Source organism: Topomyia yanbarensis, chromosome 3 (assembly GCF_030247195.1).
Source record: "Topomyia yanbarensis strain Yona2022 chromosome 3, ASM3024719v1, whole genome shotgun sequence".
In the NCBI taxonomy this organism is placed as follows: domain Eukaryota; kingdom Metazoa; phylum Arthropoda; class Insecta; order Diptera; family Culicidae; genus Topomyia; species Topomyia yanbarensis.
In genome coordinates this window covers 128,118,059-128,136,942 of record NC_080672.1, presented here as the reverse complement: position 1 = coordinate 128,136,942, position 18,884 = coordinate 128,118,059, and the positions used below count along the sequence as shown (strand labels likewise).

General features: G+C 40.9%; 1 protein-coding gene across 5 annotated transcripts in view; it reads right to left on the bottom strand.

The window, feature by feature from the left end:
- Nucleotides 1-660: 660 nt before the first annotated feature.
- LOC131692092 (Ig-like and fibronectin type-III domain-containing protein 1) overlaps nucleotides 661-18,884 on the bottom strand; it is a 372,057-nt gene continuing 353,833 nt past the window's right edge. For 4 of the 5 annotated variants that reach the window (XM_058978946.1, XM_058978945.1, XM_058978948.1 and 1 more), the window contains 10 exons: nucleotides 14,749-14,883; nucleotides 12,263-13,093; nucleotides 4,691-5,280; nucleotides 4,132-4,635; nucleotides 3,618-4,076; nucleotides 3,308-3,554; nucleotides 3,066-3,244; nucleotides 2,513-3,009; nucleotides 2,008-2,455; nucleotides 661-1,874 (listed from right to left, as the gene is read on the bottom strand). In XM_058978946.1, coding sequence (XP_058834929.1) covers nucleotides 1,683-1,874; nucleotides 2,008-2,455; nucleotides 2,513-3,009; nucleotides 3,066-3,244; nucleotides 3,308-3,554; nucleotides 3,618-4,076; nucleotides 4,132-4,635; nucleotides 4,691-5,280; nucleotides 12,263-13,093; nucleotides 14,749-14,883 — 4,082 coding nt within the window. In that variant the 3' untranslated portion in view covers nucleotides 661-1,682. The remainder of the gene's footprint in view (nucleotides 1,875-2,007; nucleotides 2,456-2,512; nucleotides 3,010-3,065; nucleotides 3,245-3,307; nucleotides 3,555-3,617; nucleotides 4,077-4,131; nucleotides 4,636-4,690; nucleotides 5,281-12,262; nucleotides 13,094-14,748; nucleotides 14,884-18,884) is intronic. The other variant, XM_058978949.1, reaches the window with a different exon arrangement.

Sequence of the window (18,884 nt, the reverse complement as noted above, 5' to 3'; positions counted from 1 at the left end):
TTTATCTCCGGATTATTTGTCATCGAATGAAACCAGAGAAATTGTATTTTATTTCGTTGATCACAAACTTTTCAGCCATCACCACCACCGATTTCAGATTTCAATTTTAGAAGCAAATAAAATTGTATGTACACAAATCCGAAACTTATCGGATCTCTCTCAAACTAAACGTGATGCCTGTGAAGCTGATGTGATATGGTTATCACCTAGAGTGAATCGTAGCGGTTCCGATAGGACTGATGCACCAAAATAATTTCCGGCTTTGATTACCAACTCGTACATTACGTTCGGTTTCAGTCCTTCGAGTTTAGTGCTGGTTTCCTGCGCATCCAGCCGACTCGTTCCGAGTCCGCTGATAACGTTGGAAAAATTCTCCGTCACTGGTTCCATATCATGCCAGAACAACCGGTACCCTTCGACGGTGTGAGGGTTAAGGAATCTGAGGCAAATATTATCTTGAAGAAAGAAATATTTAAATTTACAAAATTTTGACTATTTGAGGAATTATTAAGTGACCGTAGGTTCTGGATAAATTCGTGCTTAGGTTCACACTGATAATATTGAAGTGCATACGCGACAAGATATCCTGATGGTTACGGGTTCCAAGCTGCTTCAAAAATCAAACTGTTAATTTTCGGTAACATTCAGTAAACTATCAAGTTTTTATAAAACTAGTATTCTTTATTGCTTCTCTAGTGGTTTTCTTACAAAGAATTCCTTCGTAGCCTATACAACAGTGTTTTCAATGTGTCTTATTTATCTACTCAATATCCCGACTATCTTTCTAAATGTGTTTAAAACCATTTGTTACATGGGTCGTATTTACAATGTTGTCTTTCTATTACAATTTTTCCCTGGAAGAAAAAAAAATATTGGAACCAGTTTATTCAGATCTTGCTCTACTGCCGCTATTTGCAAACACGCTCAGTTTTCATATTATTTTTCAAACACACATCACTAACCGAAAGGAATAGAAATGGACTAACAAGTTCGATCTTATCAAATGTTTTGTAGAAGTATTTGTTAATATTCTTGATTGATATAAGAAATAAATATCTAATTCTTGAGGGTTTAGGTAACTTAACGAATTATTGCCACTGGTTACTTGAACTACCTTGCAGATCGTTCGATTATTTTGTTTACGTATTCGATTTCAACTGGTGAACTGGCGTCTACGGTGAACTGATTTCATCGTTTTGACTAGATTGTTGTTGTGGTGGTGTGAATGTTGGTGTCATCTAATTATCCGAATTTGTTTTTCATCCTACTGGTTAAAAAAATCTGGGTTTTACAGTATTACAGAATTGTAATATATCCAGGTGATGTGTGTTAGTACTACGATTTTCTTTCAGTTGGTGTACGAAACGTCATCTTGTTTAACTTTCGCTATAGAAAATTCGTCTAATCCTATAAAAAATCTTATTCAGCACCTAAAAATTCATCACCATCTTTCCTTCGATCACAACTAGTACAAAAAACAGCGACGATGAAAGGTGAACGACTGGGTACTTTCTATAACGTCCCCTGGTCGGTTATCCCAACTCACACATCCCAATTAATCACATCTAGAACTGTCCACTGGTATTTACAAGTACACTTTGCGTCATGTTCCCCGAAGCTCCCTGTAGCATAAAGGTGGTCACTATTGGCCTTCTGTTCTAGGGAGCAGTGTTCACCAATTCCTAAGAAACTAGTCTTTTGAAACCAGCTCGATCGTGACCGAGCTTAAGCTCCTCATAAAGCGAAGGGTTAACTTCAGTCGCCATGGGTACTACTGAATTGTCCTGTCCGAGGCCGGTAGTGGCTGTCCCGTTGGCAGAGTGCAACGATTCTTGCCGCCAGTCGGTAGTGGATTGTCCAGAAACAGCAGGGATCTGAAATGGCATTAAAAAGCATCTTTTATATCACAATTGAATACTCGAAACACATTGCTAGAGATCGTAATAGCAAAACCACAAGATTCACACTTCTAGTATGAAAGTACAAACGCACACCCTTTTCACCTACCTGTACATGTTCTACATTCATCTCCCGGAGGTAGCTAGGATTTTCGAAAGCCACTCCTCCGTTGGCCTGTTTCTGGCCAATTTTTCGCTTCTTCATTACCACCAGTGCTGCGATTGCCAGCACGATGGCCAGTATACCGGCGATGATTCCGCTGACCACGCCGGCATTTGATGCCTGTGAAGCTGATGTGATATGGTTATCACCTAGAGTGAATCGTAGCGGTTCCGATAGGACTGATGCACCAAAATGATTTCCGGCTTTGATTACCAACTCGTACATTACGTTCGGTTTCAGTCCTTCGAGTTTAGTGCTGGTTTCCTGCGCATCCAGCCGACTCGTTCCGAGTCCGCTGATAACGTTGGAAAAATTCTCCGTCACTGGTTCCATATCATGCCAGAACAACCGGTACCCTTCGACGGTGTGAGGGTTCTTGGTTGGCGGATCCCACCTGAAAATTAACGAGTACATTAATTGAAAGAACCAATAAATTTATTAAAACATTTACTTGATGATTGCTTCTTCGTCGTTCAAAACCTGCACTTGGAGGTTCTGCGGTGGTCCCGGTAGACGTTCCCGATTCTCCTGGAAACACCCGACAATTGTTCTAGTATGTTGCAAGGCACAGATTCCTGGTGGATTGATCGGCTCTCCCCGGCACCAATTCAAACAACGTCGAGGAATATCCTTCGAAGCGCAGCACCCGCGATGGTCTGATCCATCAGCGGCACACTTCATCAGCTTGTCAAAGTCTACCAAGCATTCCGGACGATCGATTACACTCTCGATATCAATGTAGAACGAGCATGCACTCATGCAAGCAGAAGATACATTTTGTGCTACACAACATTCGGATATGTTGGAAGAGGCAGCTGTGTTACGAATTCGCACTGATACAGCACGGGTAGAGGAACCGAGAGCATTTTCTGCATGGCAGAAGTAGTCGCCGACTTCCTGTCCTGTTAGTTTATTGATCGTCAGGGTCATCGTGTAAAGCGAAGAGTCCTGTTGAAAAAATTGTTTCAGAGAATACACCTACTATTAGATAAGATGTTACTTACGTCTACATCATTTCTCATTGACATATCGAAATTGCCACCTTGAATTACTGGAACGCGACCATCGTGATCACGCCAGAACATCGTCTTTGGAATCGGTCTTGCACGTACCGTACATTTAAGATCGACTGATTCACCTACAGAAGCGACTGTAATTCCTGAAGCCTGTATTCGGGGGGCAACTAGAAATATAACAAAGTTGTAGTTAGAGCCCAATTTTACATATTTCGTCAATAGAAACTTACAACTGATGTTGACCTTCTTGGAGGCCTGCATCGGAATTCCATATCCGTTGTCGGCGTAGCACGATATGTGTTCCATATCGATGGTAACATTGTGTATCACAGTGATCATGTGCCGCGAGGTGTCCTGTCGAACTAGATGTCCACCAACATAAAGTGAGATCGTTGGCGCTGGATTACCCAATGCTAGACATAAGATCGTCATCGAACCACCCTCTGATATTATGTCCGAAGGATGCACTGTTGGAGGCTGTTCATGAAAATGATGGTGAAAACTAGGTATCTTTGATTTATTCGGATTCAGTTTACTTACGTCAACGAAAGCCGGAAGAGCTGGGTCAGTCCAAGCAACTAAAGTCTCCGAAGGTAAACTAGTTCCCTTAGCACCCAGGGCTACCACGTAAACGATGTGTTGAGTGTTTGGCTGCAGGTTGGAGATTCGCGTCCATAGCAGACGTGTATCAATAACTGTGAAGTTGTTGGCAACCTTATGAATAACCCGATAAGTAATGGTTTCATGGGGATGAGAAAACTCTGGTGGTTGCCAAGCCACTGTAATCCAGGTAGCGCTGTGAGATGATACCGAAAGGGAATGGGGAGGAGATGGAGCTCCGTACACGGTACTGGCTGCGTCTGTACGCGAGGTGTTGATCAGCAGCATAGAGGATGGAAGTGACGATCCATGGAGACCTCGAGCGATTACTGTTATTCTGTACAGACCCTTAGGTTCGAGGTTTGTTAGCTCAATGTCAGTTTCCGTGGTATTTATTTCCTACAAAAGAGATACTTGCGATCGATGCTGTACAATCATTAGCTTGAGTACTTACATTCTCCAACTTGATTATCGTTTCATACATGGTCATATTATCGACCTTTCCATATTGAACAACGTAATCAGCTGCCTGTGTATCCGTATTATTCGGATCGATTTCCGATGGAACCCAAGCCAGTGAAATACTGGTGTTCGTCACCGAGGTAACATGCAAGTCCTCTACCGGAGAAGGAATATGGCCAATTCCTTCTTCGAAGCACTGAATGATGTTTCCCGCGTATGGCAAACAGTCAGCAGGCGACTGCGTGATTACGCCACGGCACAATGACTGGCATTTGGGTGGAACAGCTCGGCGAGCACAACAGGAAGTGTGATCACGACCACCCGCGCTACAACGAACGATCGTACCGATTTGACCTCTGCAGCTATTTCCCAATTTTTGCAGATCTGACATTTTCACATCGTAGCTACAAAGTGGAGCACATTGTGGCAGCAATCCTGAAGCGTGACAGCAAGATGTGATATTATATGCTGGAGTGGTTGGTTCTGCTTGAGTCTGCTGAATAGAAAACAGTTAGCAAAATATCCAAAGCATTTTTTTATAATTATCAAACCTCTTTCTTGGTCTGGAACACCAACCGCGGCGAAGGTCCTCCCTTTCCATGTGCATTAGTGGCAACTACGAACGCTTCGTAGTATTGTCCCGCTTCCAAGTCTTCAATGATAACAGGCGGTTGGTCCTTCTCTATAACAATATACTCTTCGCCACTTCCAAGCCGTCTGTAGTGCAGATGATAGGAGGTCACCGTATCAGGAAGGGTTTTCGGCGGCTTCCATTCTAGTACCACAAAATGTGACGCAATCAAAGGTGCCTTCAACTTGGATGGAGGACCCGACAATACCCCATAACCTTGCAGCAGACAGCTACTGTAGTCGGACATGTACTGCAGACACTTGAAGTAGTTGAAATTTATGGCTTTTACCGTTCCGGAGCAGAATGCCAAACAACCGTCCGGAATTCCACGTGATTTACAGCACGAAGTGTGATCCATTTTGTTGGCCAAACAGCCGAATGTAATATTCGCCCAGGGAGCACATACCATCAGATCCGGAACTTCGGTAAAATCAGCTTTCACCGGATCACACATTTTATCCAAACAGGTACGGTGGGTAACGCCATTCTTCATGCAGCAACCACGGACGTCTGTCGGAAAAGGTGGGTGTAGAAAATGAAAATTATTTCCAGTAAGCTTGAATTGAAATGTTCTCTAGATGGCAGAAAGCATGAAACGCTATGGTACTCGCTATAGAAACAGTAGCAAAGAAGGGAAAAAAATACCGCGAAAGAATTCTTTTGCCATAATCCTCTCGAAATTACGGTGCAGTAAACCTTTTGCAGCCTTTGATGTTTCTGCTCCAAATGCTCCGGATGAGCATCAGGCATAAAGTACGGTGCAAAAGATGCCCTCCTTCCCTCACCGTTCGTAAAAATGGTGATAACCGGATATGATAGCCCTTCGATGGCGGAAAGGGTAGAGATTATATTGTTCAAGTTCGAGAGCTTGATGATCGGTATGCCGTTTGAGGTAGGCCGTGTGCAGGAGGAGTTCTGGGAAGTTGGATGGAAATCCCACTTGAACGTATTAAAGCTCGTCTGATGGGGTATTAGTGGTGGCAGAACGTTCACCCTAGAATTAAATATATTCTGTCACGAATGGATGAGGGTTTCAATTGAATGAGATTAATAGTGACTGTGAATAAGATATTGATGAAAACCAATTTATGGATTCGGTATTGAAGGGGTTATACTAGTTTGAAAACGAGATTATATTTTTGTTTTGGAATCCGACTGACAAATTTAAGAAGAATTTTAAAAAGAAGATTCAGACTAATAACGGAACGACTTTCATTTTCGTCCTTCTCCCATAAAATCTTCCCTTTTTCTCTTTAGCGTTTTTGATATCACGGTGGTAATGTAACGAATTTGGTTTGAAGATACAAATTTTATCTCTAAAATATCGATTTTTGTCTTTTTATTTATATTTTTGAACCGTGTAGAGTTGGAGCAAATGGTAGCTGAAAAGTAAGCAGCATACTTGGTTGAATTTTATTTTAAGAATTATTGCTAATAATTCCATTATATGACAAAACGTTTCCACAGTGTAAAAGGATTGTTGTCTATCTATTGTGTTTCCCATAACTTTTGATACATTTGGTGATAGAATAGCAGATTTTTTTCTAATTCGTTTATTTAACACGGCTCATTGTGGTAACTTAACGGAGCGGTGGGTCTATTAAGTAACTACAATATGAAAAATAAAAACCTGTTTTAATCCACCTAGTGGTGCAATTGTGCCTTGCATAAACCTGATGAGCACCATGTCGACGCTGACACTCTTGAAACAAACAAATACATTTAATATTCAATTGTCTTAATCAGCGTGAGTTCAATGTTGTCTTCATGTTAACATATTTTAAAATGCCGGATGGTGGGGAGAGTAGAGGGATAATTAGTGGGAGGGGAGAATGCGTTGGGAACGTACTAACATATTTTGGTTTACGGATGGGTGCAGGAAATGCGGGTGTGAGGTAGGTCTGCGATAGGGGTGGAGGGGGGGGGGCTTCGAGTGGGAGAGTTGGGGAGGGGTGTGAGAGGAAGGAGAGGGAAGGATGGATAGAGGGTGCAACACCCACATGCATATTATACCTTCCATTTGAGACCAGGGTAGTGGAAATTGGTTCAATCATCACCGAAGTGGCTTTAGTTCTGGAATATGTCCGGAACCCGAGACTTCCGGAATCATCGATAGTGAACAATTAATTCTAAGAATCTTTGATTCACTATCAGGGATCTAGCCCAGCGAATGAAAGTAATTTGATGTTAATTTCAATAGATTTTTGACCTACGAGGTGCTAAGATTGTACCGGTTTATATGATAAATCCCTATGTGACCGCAATAACCAAGCTGTAACTCCGGAACCAAAAGTCAGTCAAGAGCAGTCAATGAAAGTATTAATCTTTCATTTGAAATCAAGTTTGTAAAAATCGGTTAGGAGCTCCTTGGAAAAAAGGGGTGATTTTTCCGGGCACTTCCCGAGCCGTCTATGGTGATCAATGTGGCCAACAAAATTTCGGTGGGCTATCAGTAACCTATGACTGCAAATGCGAGATGTTTGGCTTCTATTTTAGCAAAAAAATCCTTTTTGCATTCAACGCGGTATTGGTTTGAATTGGAGTTTTCTCTGTGACCACACTCCATAACCCGTAACTCCGCAACAGGAGTTCGGACCGAAAAAATTAATAACGGTTTTTGGGGGCGCAACACCGTATACATGAGATTAAATTTGATCAAATCGGTCAAATCATCATTGAGAAATCGATGTATCCATTATTTTGAATTTGGGTACTTACGTCGAGGCTTCCGAAACCTTTGACCAATAAGGCCAAAGAGACTTTGAATGACTGTTAATAACCTAGAACTACAAATCCAAGCAGTTGTGGACACATTTTGGAAAATTTTTCACCTTTTTACATTCATAGCCATATACGTTGAAATCGGGATTTGCTGCGTGTTCGAACTCATCACCCTGTAATTCCGGAACCGGAAGTCGGATCAATTAGAAATTCAGTAGCAACCAGTGGGAGCGCTGTACCTTTCATTTGAGACCAAGTTTCGGTAAAAATCGGTGAATTGTTCGCTGAGAAATATGTATGACATTATCTTAGGGACTTAGGGTTCCCTGGGGTCACCAAGAACCGTCATAGGTGGTCAATGTGGTTAAAGCGACTTAAATGGGTCATTAATGATCTAAACACGCAAATCCAAGTAATGTTGCACACATTTAAATATATATTGCATCATTTGGATATCATGGTGGTACCAGTTTATATGAAAATTTGCTGTGTGATCATACTCTTCAACCTGTAACTCCGGAACCAGAAGTCGGATCAATAAAAAATTCAATAGCGACCGATGGGAAGGGAGATGCGGGCCTCGGTTAAAAAGTCGAAGTTCCGACCGATTGCATAACCTTTCTAGATGAGAAAGGCAAAACGTATAAACACAAATGTTATTGAGTGTGCTTCGTATCTCGTCCCGAAACTTTTTTATTGCGCGGGGAGACTTTCTTTCGCAGCGGGAAAACATTTGTCTGCTCGCCTAGTGCATCTTGTGGGTCGATTGCTTTTTCCTCGTTTCCGTCAATGTCATCATCGTTTGTGATGTCTTGATGTTCACGATCAAATGTTAGTACTTTCCTGTGTTTCGGATTGGTTGACCGAAGATGTGTGGGCAATTGGTTGTTATGCATTCTTCTTAGTATCTTCCGCACAAAGTGTTCCATGATGTACCGTCTGTTTGCAGTACTTGTACGTAGGAGTCTGCCCTTCGTAAATGCATAGCGTGGTTTGATTAATGTTAGTTCCGTTATATTTGAATTTAAATGTCAAGTGGGAGGGAATAGGTCTTTCGACCCGCATGCTCACCACAAGAACCCCGTTAGGAATATCCGGGGAGAAGTTTCCCCAAGTATAAGTTGTAACGAATTCCACTTCTCCGAATTGCGACACGTATTTTATAATTGATTCACGGGGAGCACGCGGTACCAAATCATGTAGCTTTAAATCTATATAATCATTTTCTTCATCATTTCGAACAACATCAACCGAAACCTGTAAGCATAATCATTTTCTATGTACACTGGGATCTTCATTTCAACACTGTCACTTTCAATCACGTGCTTTAGATTGTTCTGTAAAGCGAATCATTTTGCTTGGTCTAACGTGTAGAATGATATCAATACTGCACTGCACAGGTGATGATACTGAAGATAGGTTTATGTTTACCTTCAAAAAAAGGCTCTAACCTCACGAAGACTCGGTCATTTAGAGCAAAATCTACAGTAAACAACCGCGGTTGGTCTTTTTCATCAAATTCACTCATAATGGCAAAAGAAAACGCAATCTTCATTGTTCTTGATACACTAGCTGTCGTTCACTATGCTCTTTTGTTGCTTTAACTTGGCAGAAGTAAAAAGTATGTAGATCGAAAGGTTTCTTTTCTTCTTAAGACAATGCACATAAGATAAAAGTATTGTGTTGTTGTTCGATTTGCGCTGGCCCAGACAGCAGCAGATTTTCGTGACCGGTGTCTTTGGTGGTTGCGAATCGACTGAAAGAATTGCAGATATAACTTCATTTGGTTTACTTATGTCGTTTTCGCTTGAGACAGAAAATAACTCAGTTTCGGACCTAACTGCTGTCAAACCGTTTGTTTGAAGCCAGTTTCGAACTTAGGTTGTGCTCCACTAAACTGAAAACTGTGTTGGGTTCTAACCTGAAATATATTTCGGGTTCGCTCACACCACCGCTGTTTAGCGAGAACCCAATTCAGTTTCACTAAAAACGTTTGTTTGAAGCAACTAACCTGGGTTAGTTTCTAGGTTCTCAATCGAAAACGACAATAGAAAACCCTGGGTTACATTGAGTTAAATTAGAATTTCAAACGAAACATGCTTTGTTATTCTAGTTGTTGAATTCATTAAGATCTGTTGACCAATAAGTTGAACAAATCAAACATGTTTAAAATTCCCAAAATTATAGGTAATTGAAATATTTCCCAAAACTGATAGATCACTCTTTTGAATGTAAGCGAACGTGGAAAAGAAATTCGCTTGAATACATCGTACACACACAAAATTTTTGCGCTACGCACCGCACGCCATCAGTTATTGTCTCTAACAGTCGTTCAGCACAAGTGATCCCTTGTAAAGAATGTTAATTGATCATTCGGAAAAGTGAGCACCACATCTCTATTGGAGTAAGTAGCAATCGTGCACTATGGTGGTTCCGATGACTAACAGCGTTTCAACAGGGTATTTTTCTCGGACCGAATTCTCGTCGGAGTAAACGGAGCATCGGATATCGGAATCAACGGAAGATCTCTGCGTGCTGGTAGAAGTATAGTATCGTTCAGAAGGTGGACGCAGTGTATTTAACCCTCCGGAAGTCACGCAAATGGCCCACCGAAGGAGCAGCCGCTGGTGCGCTAACACAGTTTCGTTAGCTTTTTAGAGCAGCGTGCACTCAGTGCACTAGCGCGACTGCCGGAAGGTTAAGAAAAGCAATACCAACCAATTCTGAGACAATCGAACACTGTAAAGCACACCCAGTTAATTGATGAAATGTGAGGTATTGTGTGCGGTATTGGGAACTGTGTGGAGGGCCGTAAAAACCCGTTTGTAGACAGTGAGGAAGATTAGAAGTAGCCGGCGAAGGTTAGTAGTCTCCATCGATTTTTTAGATCCCTTTACATGTTTACGCAGCGGAAACTCGGTGATGTTAGTATTGGTAGACTGGGTTGCCAAATACGTCGTTGTGCATCCGATGCGATCAGCGGAGCACAACGCAAAGATGATGAACTTCCCGGAGCAGCACGTTTTCCTCAATAATATTGTTCACATGAAGACGGCCTTCTATTGTTCGCTGGTGAACAACGCTGGTTACGGGCATTTAATCACTTTTGGATGAAGACTATCGTGCCTGGAACGAGAATCTGCAGAGAATAGATACAGCTATCACAGCCCCACGGGAATCAATTCGCATTTTGCGAACTTCGGTCGGGAGCTATTGCTAGACACAAATCTTTACACGCAGCAAGACTTTAATTCGCCAAGCGATCCGATAATAGTGCATGACATGAGACTCTCATCCATTCGTCGGATTCAGGAATTCATCATGAAGTGGATTAAAAAAAATCACGTAAAAACTAAACAGCGGTACAACTGAAGAACAAGAGTACAGTACCAGGTAGATATCGGAAGGAACTGATTGCACCAGAGGTTCAACGTGAAAAGGATAGTAGGCGTACAATAGGCACGCCGTTTTCAGGCTGAGAAAAACCATAAGCAGCTGAGATAAACGAGAATAAGGAACAGTTGCTCAGTCATTCAGCTATTAGTCGCACCAACTACAAACTAGCCCCTCAAGCACGGAATAAAATACGAAATGTCACTTTCCTGGATTGGTGTCTGACGCTAAAATCAAGTGTTCTGTCATGTCCAGGGCAGCGATGCGAGTCCGGTAGTCTGAAAGAAGGTTCGAGGAAGTGACAAAGTCCCTGAATTAAGTACACATACTTTTCTCCGGGATGCCTTGTTCCGGAGTTATGAGTTAAAGAGTGCGGTTACACATGATATTCCCAGTAGCCTTTTCCCTTTAGACGATGTTGATTGTCATGACAACAAATAATAATTAAAAAACGAGAATCACTGCAGGAAAACCTAAAAAATGAAATATGAACATCAATGGAATATTGAAGACAATTATGTTTTTTATTAAAATATATAAATAGTTAAATCAAATAGCGATCGATCATTCGGTGAAGTTTGATAACAGTCAGGGAACTAAGTAGTTTTATAAATCACGACAAATATACTGGATCATGCAAGTGTATCGGCGGTATCCATTGGAATTATGAACGAGTTCACAAACACGTGAACACGATCACGAGCACGTAAAATAGATTGAGATTAACACAGTATAATATAAATCAAGAACCAAGAAATTGCAATATATCAACTATATCTCCTAAAACATGGCTTTGTGGAATATGTCACGTTTCATGCACGTCATCGTTAATGATGCATGAATCCGTCAATGTCGTATGGTGGGACCGTAAACAATTTGTTTTATTAATCATGTTCATTAGCTTGTGAACTAACAGAAAAACGAAATGGTAATGACATAACGAGAACAGTAACCGAACTTCACAAAAAATCTCCTCAAATTAAAGCGTTATGCGGGTGTTTCGGACGACACATTGAACACAATTATAACGCACTTAATATATGTTCAGCATCCTATTTTCGTAACATAGGAACATGAAATATGCACGTAAGTAATGTAGCATAATATGTATCTGTATATGTATATGAGGTCATGGCAATTTATTCATGAGTTCATAAGTGCATAAGAAATGTATTTCAATACTCAGAGCGTCAAACAGTGAATTAACATATCATATATAACATATCCCTATCTTATGCCTCCACGTGAATCTAAGTCTATTGATAATATTCGGTCCTCAGGCTGGGGCCGAATGGGTCGAATGAATACACCACAGCGCTTCATGCATTTCTAGTGGAAGCAAATGTATTTTTTCAAATAGAGGAGCATTCCCACTCACCTGGTAACACAGGAACAACGGCCACGCTGGTTTGTTTACTGCCACCTCCGTTCTCCAAGGTCAACGCACGTATCCGTATGCTGGGCAGACTGGAACCGAAATCGTTGTGAGCACTCACGGTCACCGTGTACATGGTAAACGGTTCCAAATTACTAAGTATTGCCGAGTTTTGATCGGTCGATACCTGGATACTTATCAAACTATCTTTGGTAGCGTTTGCCAGGAAATCCTGATCGAAGGAGTGCAACTTGGTTGCGTTGATTTGGTAGAACTTGACTGTTTTGGCCAGCTGCTCCGGTGGGGACCAGTTAATTTGAAGAGATCGTTCCGTCAGAGGTTCGACGACTACAGACTGCGGTACGGAAGGAAGTTTCTGGATGTTATCCAGAATACACTGCAGTCCGGGAAGGGTATGCTGCACGCAGGACACGCGTGATTTCAAAAGATCTGTGAAAGGAGTGTACTCTCCTCGGCACATGTCCTGGCAGAGGTCTGGTATACCCTTCTCTACACAACAAGGAACGTGGTTTCGACCGTCAGCCATGCATTTCACGATGTTTGGAAAATCCTTTTCGCACTGCTCCGGTTCCACTCCGGTATTTCCTTCCAGAATGTTGTGCAGCACACAGAATCCTAGACAGGCTTCGCTAACATTGGTTGACTGACAGCAACCGGTGAAATCGTGGCGGACGCGTGGAGCTTCGTCGGGAGTAACATCTTCATCCTCCTCCTCTTCGGAAATTTCCTCTGCGTTCGATTTGCCCCCGGTGGACGTGGTTGATTCGGATGCTGCTGTGAACTCGGTGGTGTTGGGTTTTTTCGCCTTCTTAACTGTAAAATAGAAGTAATGTTTTGAAAAAAAAAATAGGTGTAATAAAATAGATGTAATATTGAAACACAATAATTCCTAGCCAGTGCACGACGATCCTGCGTGGAAATCATATAACTGTACCACATTACATTTACGAAAGGGACCATCCATAAATGACGTAGCATTATATGGGGGAGGGGGGAGTTTTGTATTTTGTGATGATGTGTGACGACAGGGGGGTAGGGGGTCTTGTCATGCTACGTAGCTTTTTTTCAAGGGGAATAACTACCATCGTTTTTTATTTAAAAAAAAAAAATGCGGGGACAAGGGGGGGGGTAGAGTTACCGTCAAGCTACGTAATTACCAGGGGGTACTTAGAACTTTGTGACGAAATGCTACGATGGGGGAGGGGGTGTTAAAAATCGCTCAAAAAATGCTGCATCATTTATGGATGGTTCCAAAGTGGCATCAGTTTCGTCACCTATAATATTTCTCAGTTATAATTACTCGCAAAGGTACTTCAGGTCTTTAATGTATTTTAATATATGAAGGTGCCAAATTTTTCTGGTGGTCAATACATATTTTGGAACGTACTAAATGCTTATGGAGAGGTTCTCATTCAATTGACCAAAAAGTAAGCAAAATTTGGAATTTTGACCAACATTTTTGGTTTCCCCCGGAATACTACCTATTCAGACACACTACAGGCAGACGCAGTTCAGACGCAGTGGTGCCCTCTAAAGATCAAGCTATGAAATATGTTCTCGAGACCTGTACACAAGTATAGTGTAATGCGAAGAATTCTGGAAACGTACATAATGTCATGAAAATGTGTTTACCTGAGGCGAGCGTCTCATGGCGGCCAGGAGGCCGCTTCGAACAATAGCCTATAGAAATTTTTTAGATGCGCGGATTGAAAAACCTGTTTTACACAATATAGTATACACTTATATCTTTCAAAAAATGTCAAGGAAAAAATCAAATTTTTGAAAATTTAGGATGATAATCTACTCTTAATTGAAAAATATCTTTCTTCTTAATGTATTCATGCAAACCGATTTGATTGCTATCAAACTCAAACGATTTCCAAACTTTTCCTGATAAGTCTTACTGAAAGATCCCTATTGTGATTGTGGCAATTTCAAATACCGTTCTGTGTTTGGTAAAATTCTCTCTGCTTCAAAGTTTCATAATAAGTCACTTCCGACGAAGCGAGAGCCATCCACACACCTGTGAATTCTAGCTATAAACAGAGTCAAAACGATTCGCCTCGAGTCGCAGAATTCAATCTGTTAGCAGGCGTGGAGTATTGTGGAGGAAAAACATGATGTTGGAAAAAGTTTTTGTTTGCATCACTTGAAAGTGTATCACGAAGTTGTCTCCACTCCGAACCTGCGTCCCCCAAACTACCCCGACGCTGACGACCATGACGTTCCATTTCGATAGCAACATCCACGGAGGAAAAAGTTCAACTATGTTCGTAAATTTTCCCTAAGCATAGTCAATGTCTTCTTTGTTGTCACCTGCAGGCGCAGGGATATGTACAATGTACCACCAGTTGGATACACAATTCATATGTGGACGTTACCATACTACATACATACGTATACTGAAGGTATCCTTCGCGAGAGTCGAGGGTCTCGTGCACTGTTGAGCAGCAGAAAGTAATAATTACCTCGCAGGGGATGAAAACTTCGTACCACCGGATCGCTATTCACTTCGCACACGTAAACATCGGTATCGTTTAGGCGGGCGTCTTTAATTAGCAGTACCCAAACGTCGCCACCGAGGGGGGTTCTGCCGTTGGGAGCTGAAAAACAGAGAGAATTGTGTAGGAAAAACGTGAAACACATGTATCAGTCTGTGTGTATGAGAGAGAAAGAGAGGGCGCACCGGAAGACAATGAGGAAAGTTAGTTTAAAATTAACTGCTAGCGGTTTCGAGCGTAACGAGAGTCTGCGGTAGAGTTTCGAAGCAGGATGTTTGTTTGTAGTTTTAGCTTAGTACCTATTGTGTTACTACGCGCAACGGTATCTACAAATTAAGTTAGGTTATTTCGGTAGGTAACTCTTGGTGCAGTATGAGTTTCAATCGTTAGTTTTCTGGTGAAATTGTGTTCTGATATCTTATGCTTTAGTTTATTTTCAGTTTCCACATAGAAAAAGCTTTTAAATGTATCAGCAATTTACAAACGATTTAAAGGCTAAATCATTTAACTGTTCCTAAATTTCAAACCACGGAATTTTGAAGACGACGATATAATGAACAAAATCGTGATCGTGCAGTGACGTAGCCAGAAATTATGCTGTTTCGAGGGGGTTCTGATAAAATGATTGATTGATTTGTCAAAAACCTGTTTTAATCCACCTAGAGGTGCAATTGTGCCTTTCTCATTTCTCCAAACCATGATTTAATAGCTGGTTCGTACAATATAACATTATGGAAATGTCTTTCATTCTTATTACACTTGGTAAGTATATATAAGAGCACCTTTTTGCATTCATCGCGGTATCGGTTTGAATCGGAGTTTTCTATGTGATCGCACTCCACAATCCGTAACTCCGGAGCCGGAAGTGGGATGGAGATGAAATTTAATATCAGTTTCCGGGGACGCAACACCTTTCATTTGAGACTAAGTTGATCAAATCGGTCTAGCTATTTTCGAGAAACCAATATAACCGTTATTCTGAATTTGGATGCTTCCGGATCCGTCGATGGTGGCCAGTGTGGCCAAAGAGACTTTGAATGACTGTTGGTGACCTAGATCTACAAATTCAACAGTTGTGTTTACATTTTGGAAAAAAAATCACCTTTTTACATTCATCGCAGAATTCGTTATAATCGGGATTTGCTGCGTGATCGTACGTATCACCCTGTAATTCAGGAACCAGAACTCGGATCCACACACAATTCAACAGCAGCTGATGGACCTTTCATTTAAAATCAAGATTGTTAAAATCGGTTCAGAAAATTCCGAGAAACCGATGTGGACAGATCAACAAATTTTGTTTTGTAACCATACTCTTCAACTCGTAATCCGGAACAAGATGGCATGGTTGAAAATGAAATTCAATAGCAACCTATGGGAATATTATACCTTTCATTTGAATCTTAGTTTGTAAAAATCGGTTCAGCCATCTCCGAGAAACCGATGTGGACATTTTGTTAACAAATCCGCACATACACACACATACATACATACATACATACATACATACATACATACATACATACATACATACATACATACATACATACATACATACATACATACATACATACATACATACATACATACATACATACATACATACATACATACATACATACATACATACATACATACATACATACATACATACATACATACATACATACATACATACATACATACATACATACATACATACATACATACATACATACATACATACATACATACATACATACATATATACATACATACATACATACATACACACATACATACACACAGATATTTTGCGATCTCGGCGAACTGAGTCGAATGTTATATGAGACTCGGCCCTCCGGGCCTCGGTTAGAAAGTCGGTTTTTGGAGCAATTGCGTAACCTTTCTATATGAGAAAGGCAAAAGAATAGTATTTAATTAGCTTAATCAGCATGAGTTCAATGTTATCTTCATGTGATTATATTTTGAAATGTTGGTGGAATGGGTTTGAAAGTGGAGGGATTCGGGGGTTAGTAGAGTGGGAGTGGAGGATGCGTCAGAAATTCTTCATCTTATTTCGGTATACGGGGTGGATGAAGGAAATGCGGGCGTGTGGGTGGTCCAAGGGGAGGGGAGTGATGAAGGAGGGAGGTGTAAGAGCAAGGCGGGGGGAGTGGCGGCGACGCAATACTCAACTGCATATTTTGCTTTCCATTTGAGACTTGGTTTGAGAAAATCGGTTCAGTCATCACCGAAGAACCGATGTGACTTTAATTGTGGAATATGCCCGGAATTCCGGACTTCCGGAATCGTCGATAGTGGACAATATATTCAAAGAATGTTTGATTGGCAATCAGTGATCTAGATCTGCGATTAGAAGTAATTTGGTGACCATTTCAATAGTTTTCAGCCTCTGAGCCTCCATTTCAATAGTTTTCAGCCTCCGATTGTACCGATTTATGTGGGGAATTCCAGTGCATCCTTACTAACACCCCTGTAACTCCGGAAGCAAGAGTCAGAACCGAATGAAATTAAGCAGCAGTCAATGGTATTACTGTATCTTTCATTTGAAATCAAGTTTGTAAAAATCAGTAGAGAATTCGTTGGGGAATGGGTGTGATATTAGCTTAGGAACTTGGCGGGTTCCCCGGGGGCGTCATGGACCGTCATAGGTGGCCAATGTGGTCAACGCTGTTTTGATTGATCATTAGTGATCCAGACCCGCAAACTAGAGTAATGTTACATCAATTTTAATATGTTTTACATCATTTTAACATCATGGTGGTACCAGTTTATATGGGAATTTGCTGTGTGACCGCACTCTTCAACCCGTAACTCCGGAACCGGAAGTCGGATCAACTAAAAATTCAATAGCAGCTTATGGGAGCGTTATACCTTTCAGATGAAGTTTGCGAAAATCGGTTCAGCCATCTCTGAGAAAATTGTGTGAGTTTAAATGACACACACACACACACATACACACACACATACACACACATACATACACACACAGACATTAGCCGATCTCGATGAACTGAATCGAATGGTGTATGACACTCGGCCCTCCGGGCATCGGTTAAAAAGTCGATTTTTACAGTGATTGCATAGCCTTTCTTTGTATGAGAAAGGCAAAACGCTAAAATTTAATGTTACTTTGATAAAGTATTGAAAGTTGAGAAGCAAAACCAGTTCTGCAGTTGTAATTCCAGTTAATGAACAATAAGATTCAGTATAGAGCAGCGTATGGAATAATTTCGAAACTGTCTTCAAAATTGACAGTTTCGAAATTATGTGATTCGAGCAAGTTTTCAGCGCATCTCCTTATGTAAACATAGTACCTAATTCTCCTAGAAGTAATCATAGAAAATAAATATAAAAAGAGAGTTTGTGTACTTCGGAAATTTGTTGAGAACGACATTTAAAACAAATTTGTTGGAAATATGAATGCTCCATGTATGCAGTATATCGAGATATAAGACGACATTTACGAAGTTTTATTAAATATAATTACTTTAATATAATTGTTTATTGAATTGCCAGGCCGTAGGCAGCCACATGGCCCAAAGGGGCCGGGCTTCTCTGAAACCAAATAGAAAAAAACTTCACAGCTTAAAACTGAAGTTTGTATGTTTCTTCACAAAAGTTTAGTAGAAACACTAAACCCCTAGCAATTTTTGCTTTTGTTCAGCTCAGTTCGTTTGGAAAATTCGACAAACAAAAGAAAATGTTCGAAATCAAAATAATTTTTTTTGCAAAAGTTGTGCTCAAGAAAATTTTAACTTAACGGTGCGGGATTACTCAGGTTGATATCATTTTGGTCGTCTTTATGTTTGAAAAATCAAAAGCAGAAAATTGACCCTTCAGACATAAAACTATTTCTGTTATCAGTGCGATCAACTTGTAAACTCCCTAGAGTATTGTTTGCCATTTCATTAAGGAACGACTTACACTGGCTCCCCGTCTGCAAATGGTACAACTGTACTACAAAAATCAGCGCTCTGTAAGGATCGTGCCTCGTGCACTTCGATCGTACTATGGTCAACGTAATCGGCCAACTGAGCCTACCATTCGCCATATTTATCCTATGCTACAAATAGAGTGTTTGTTTTTTGAAACAGTCC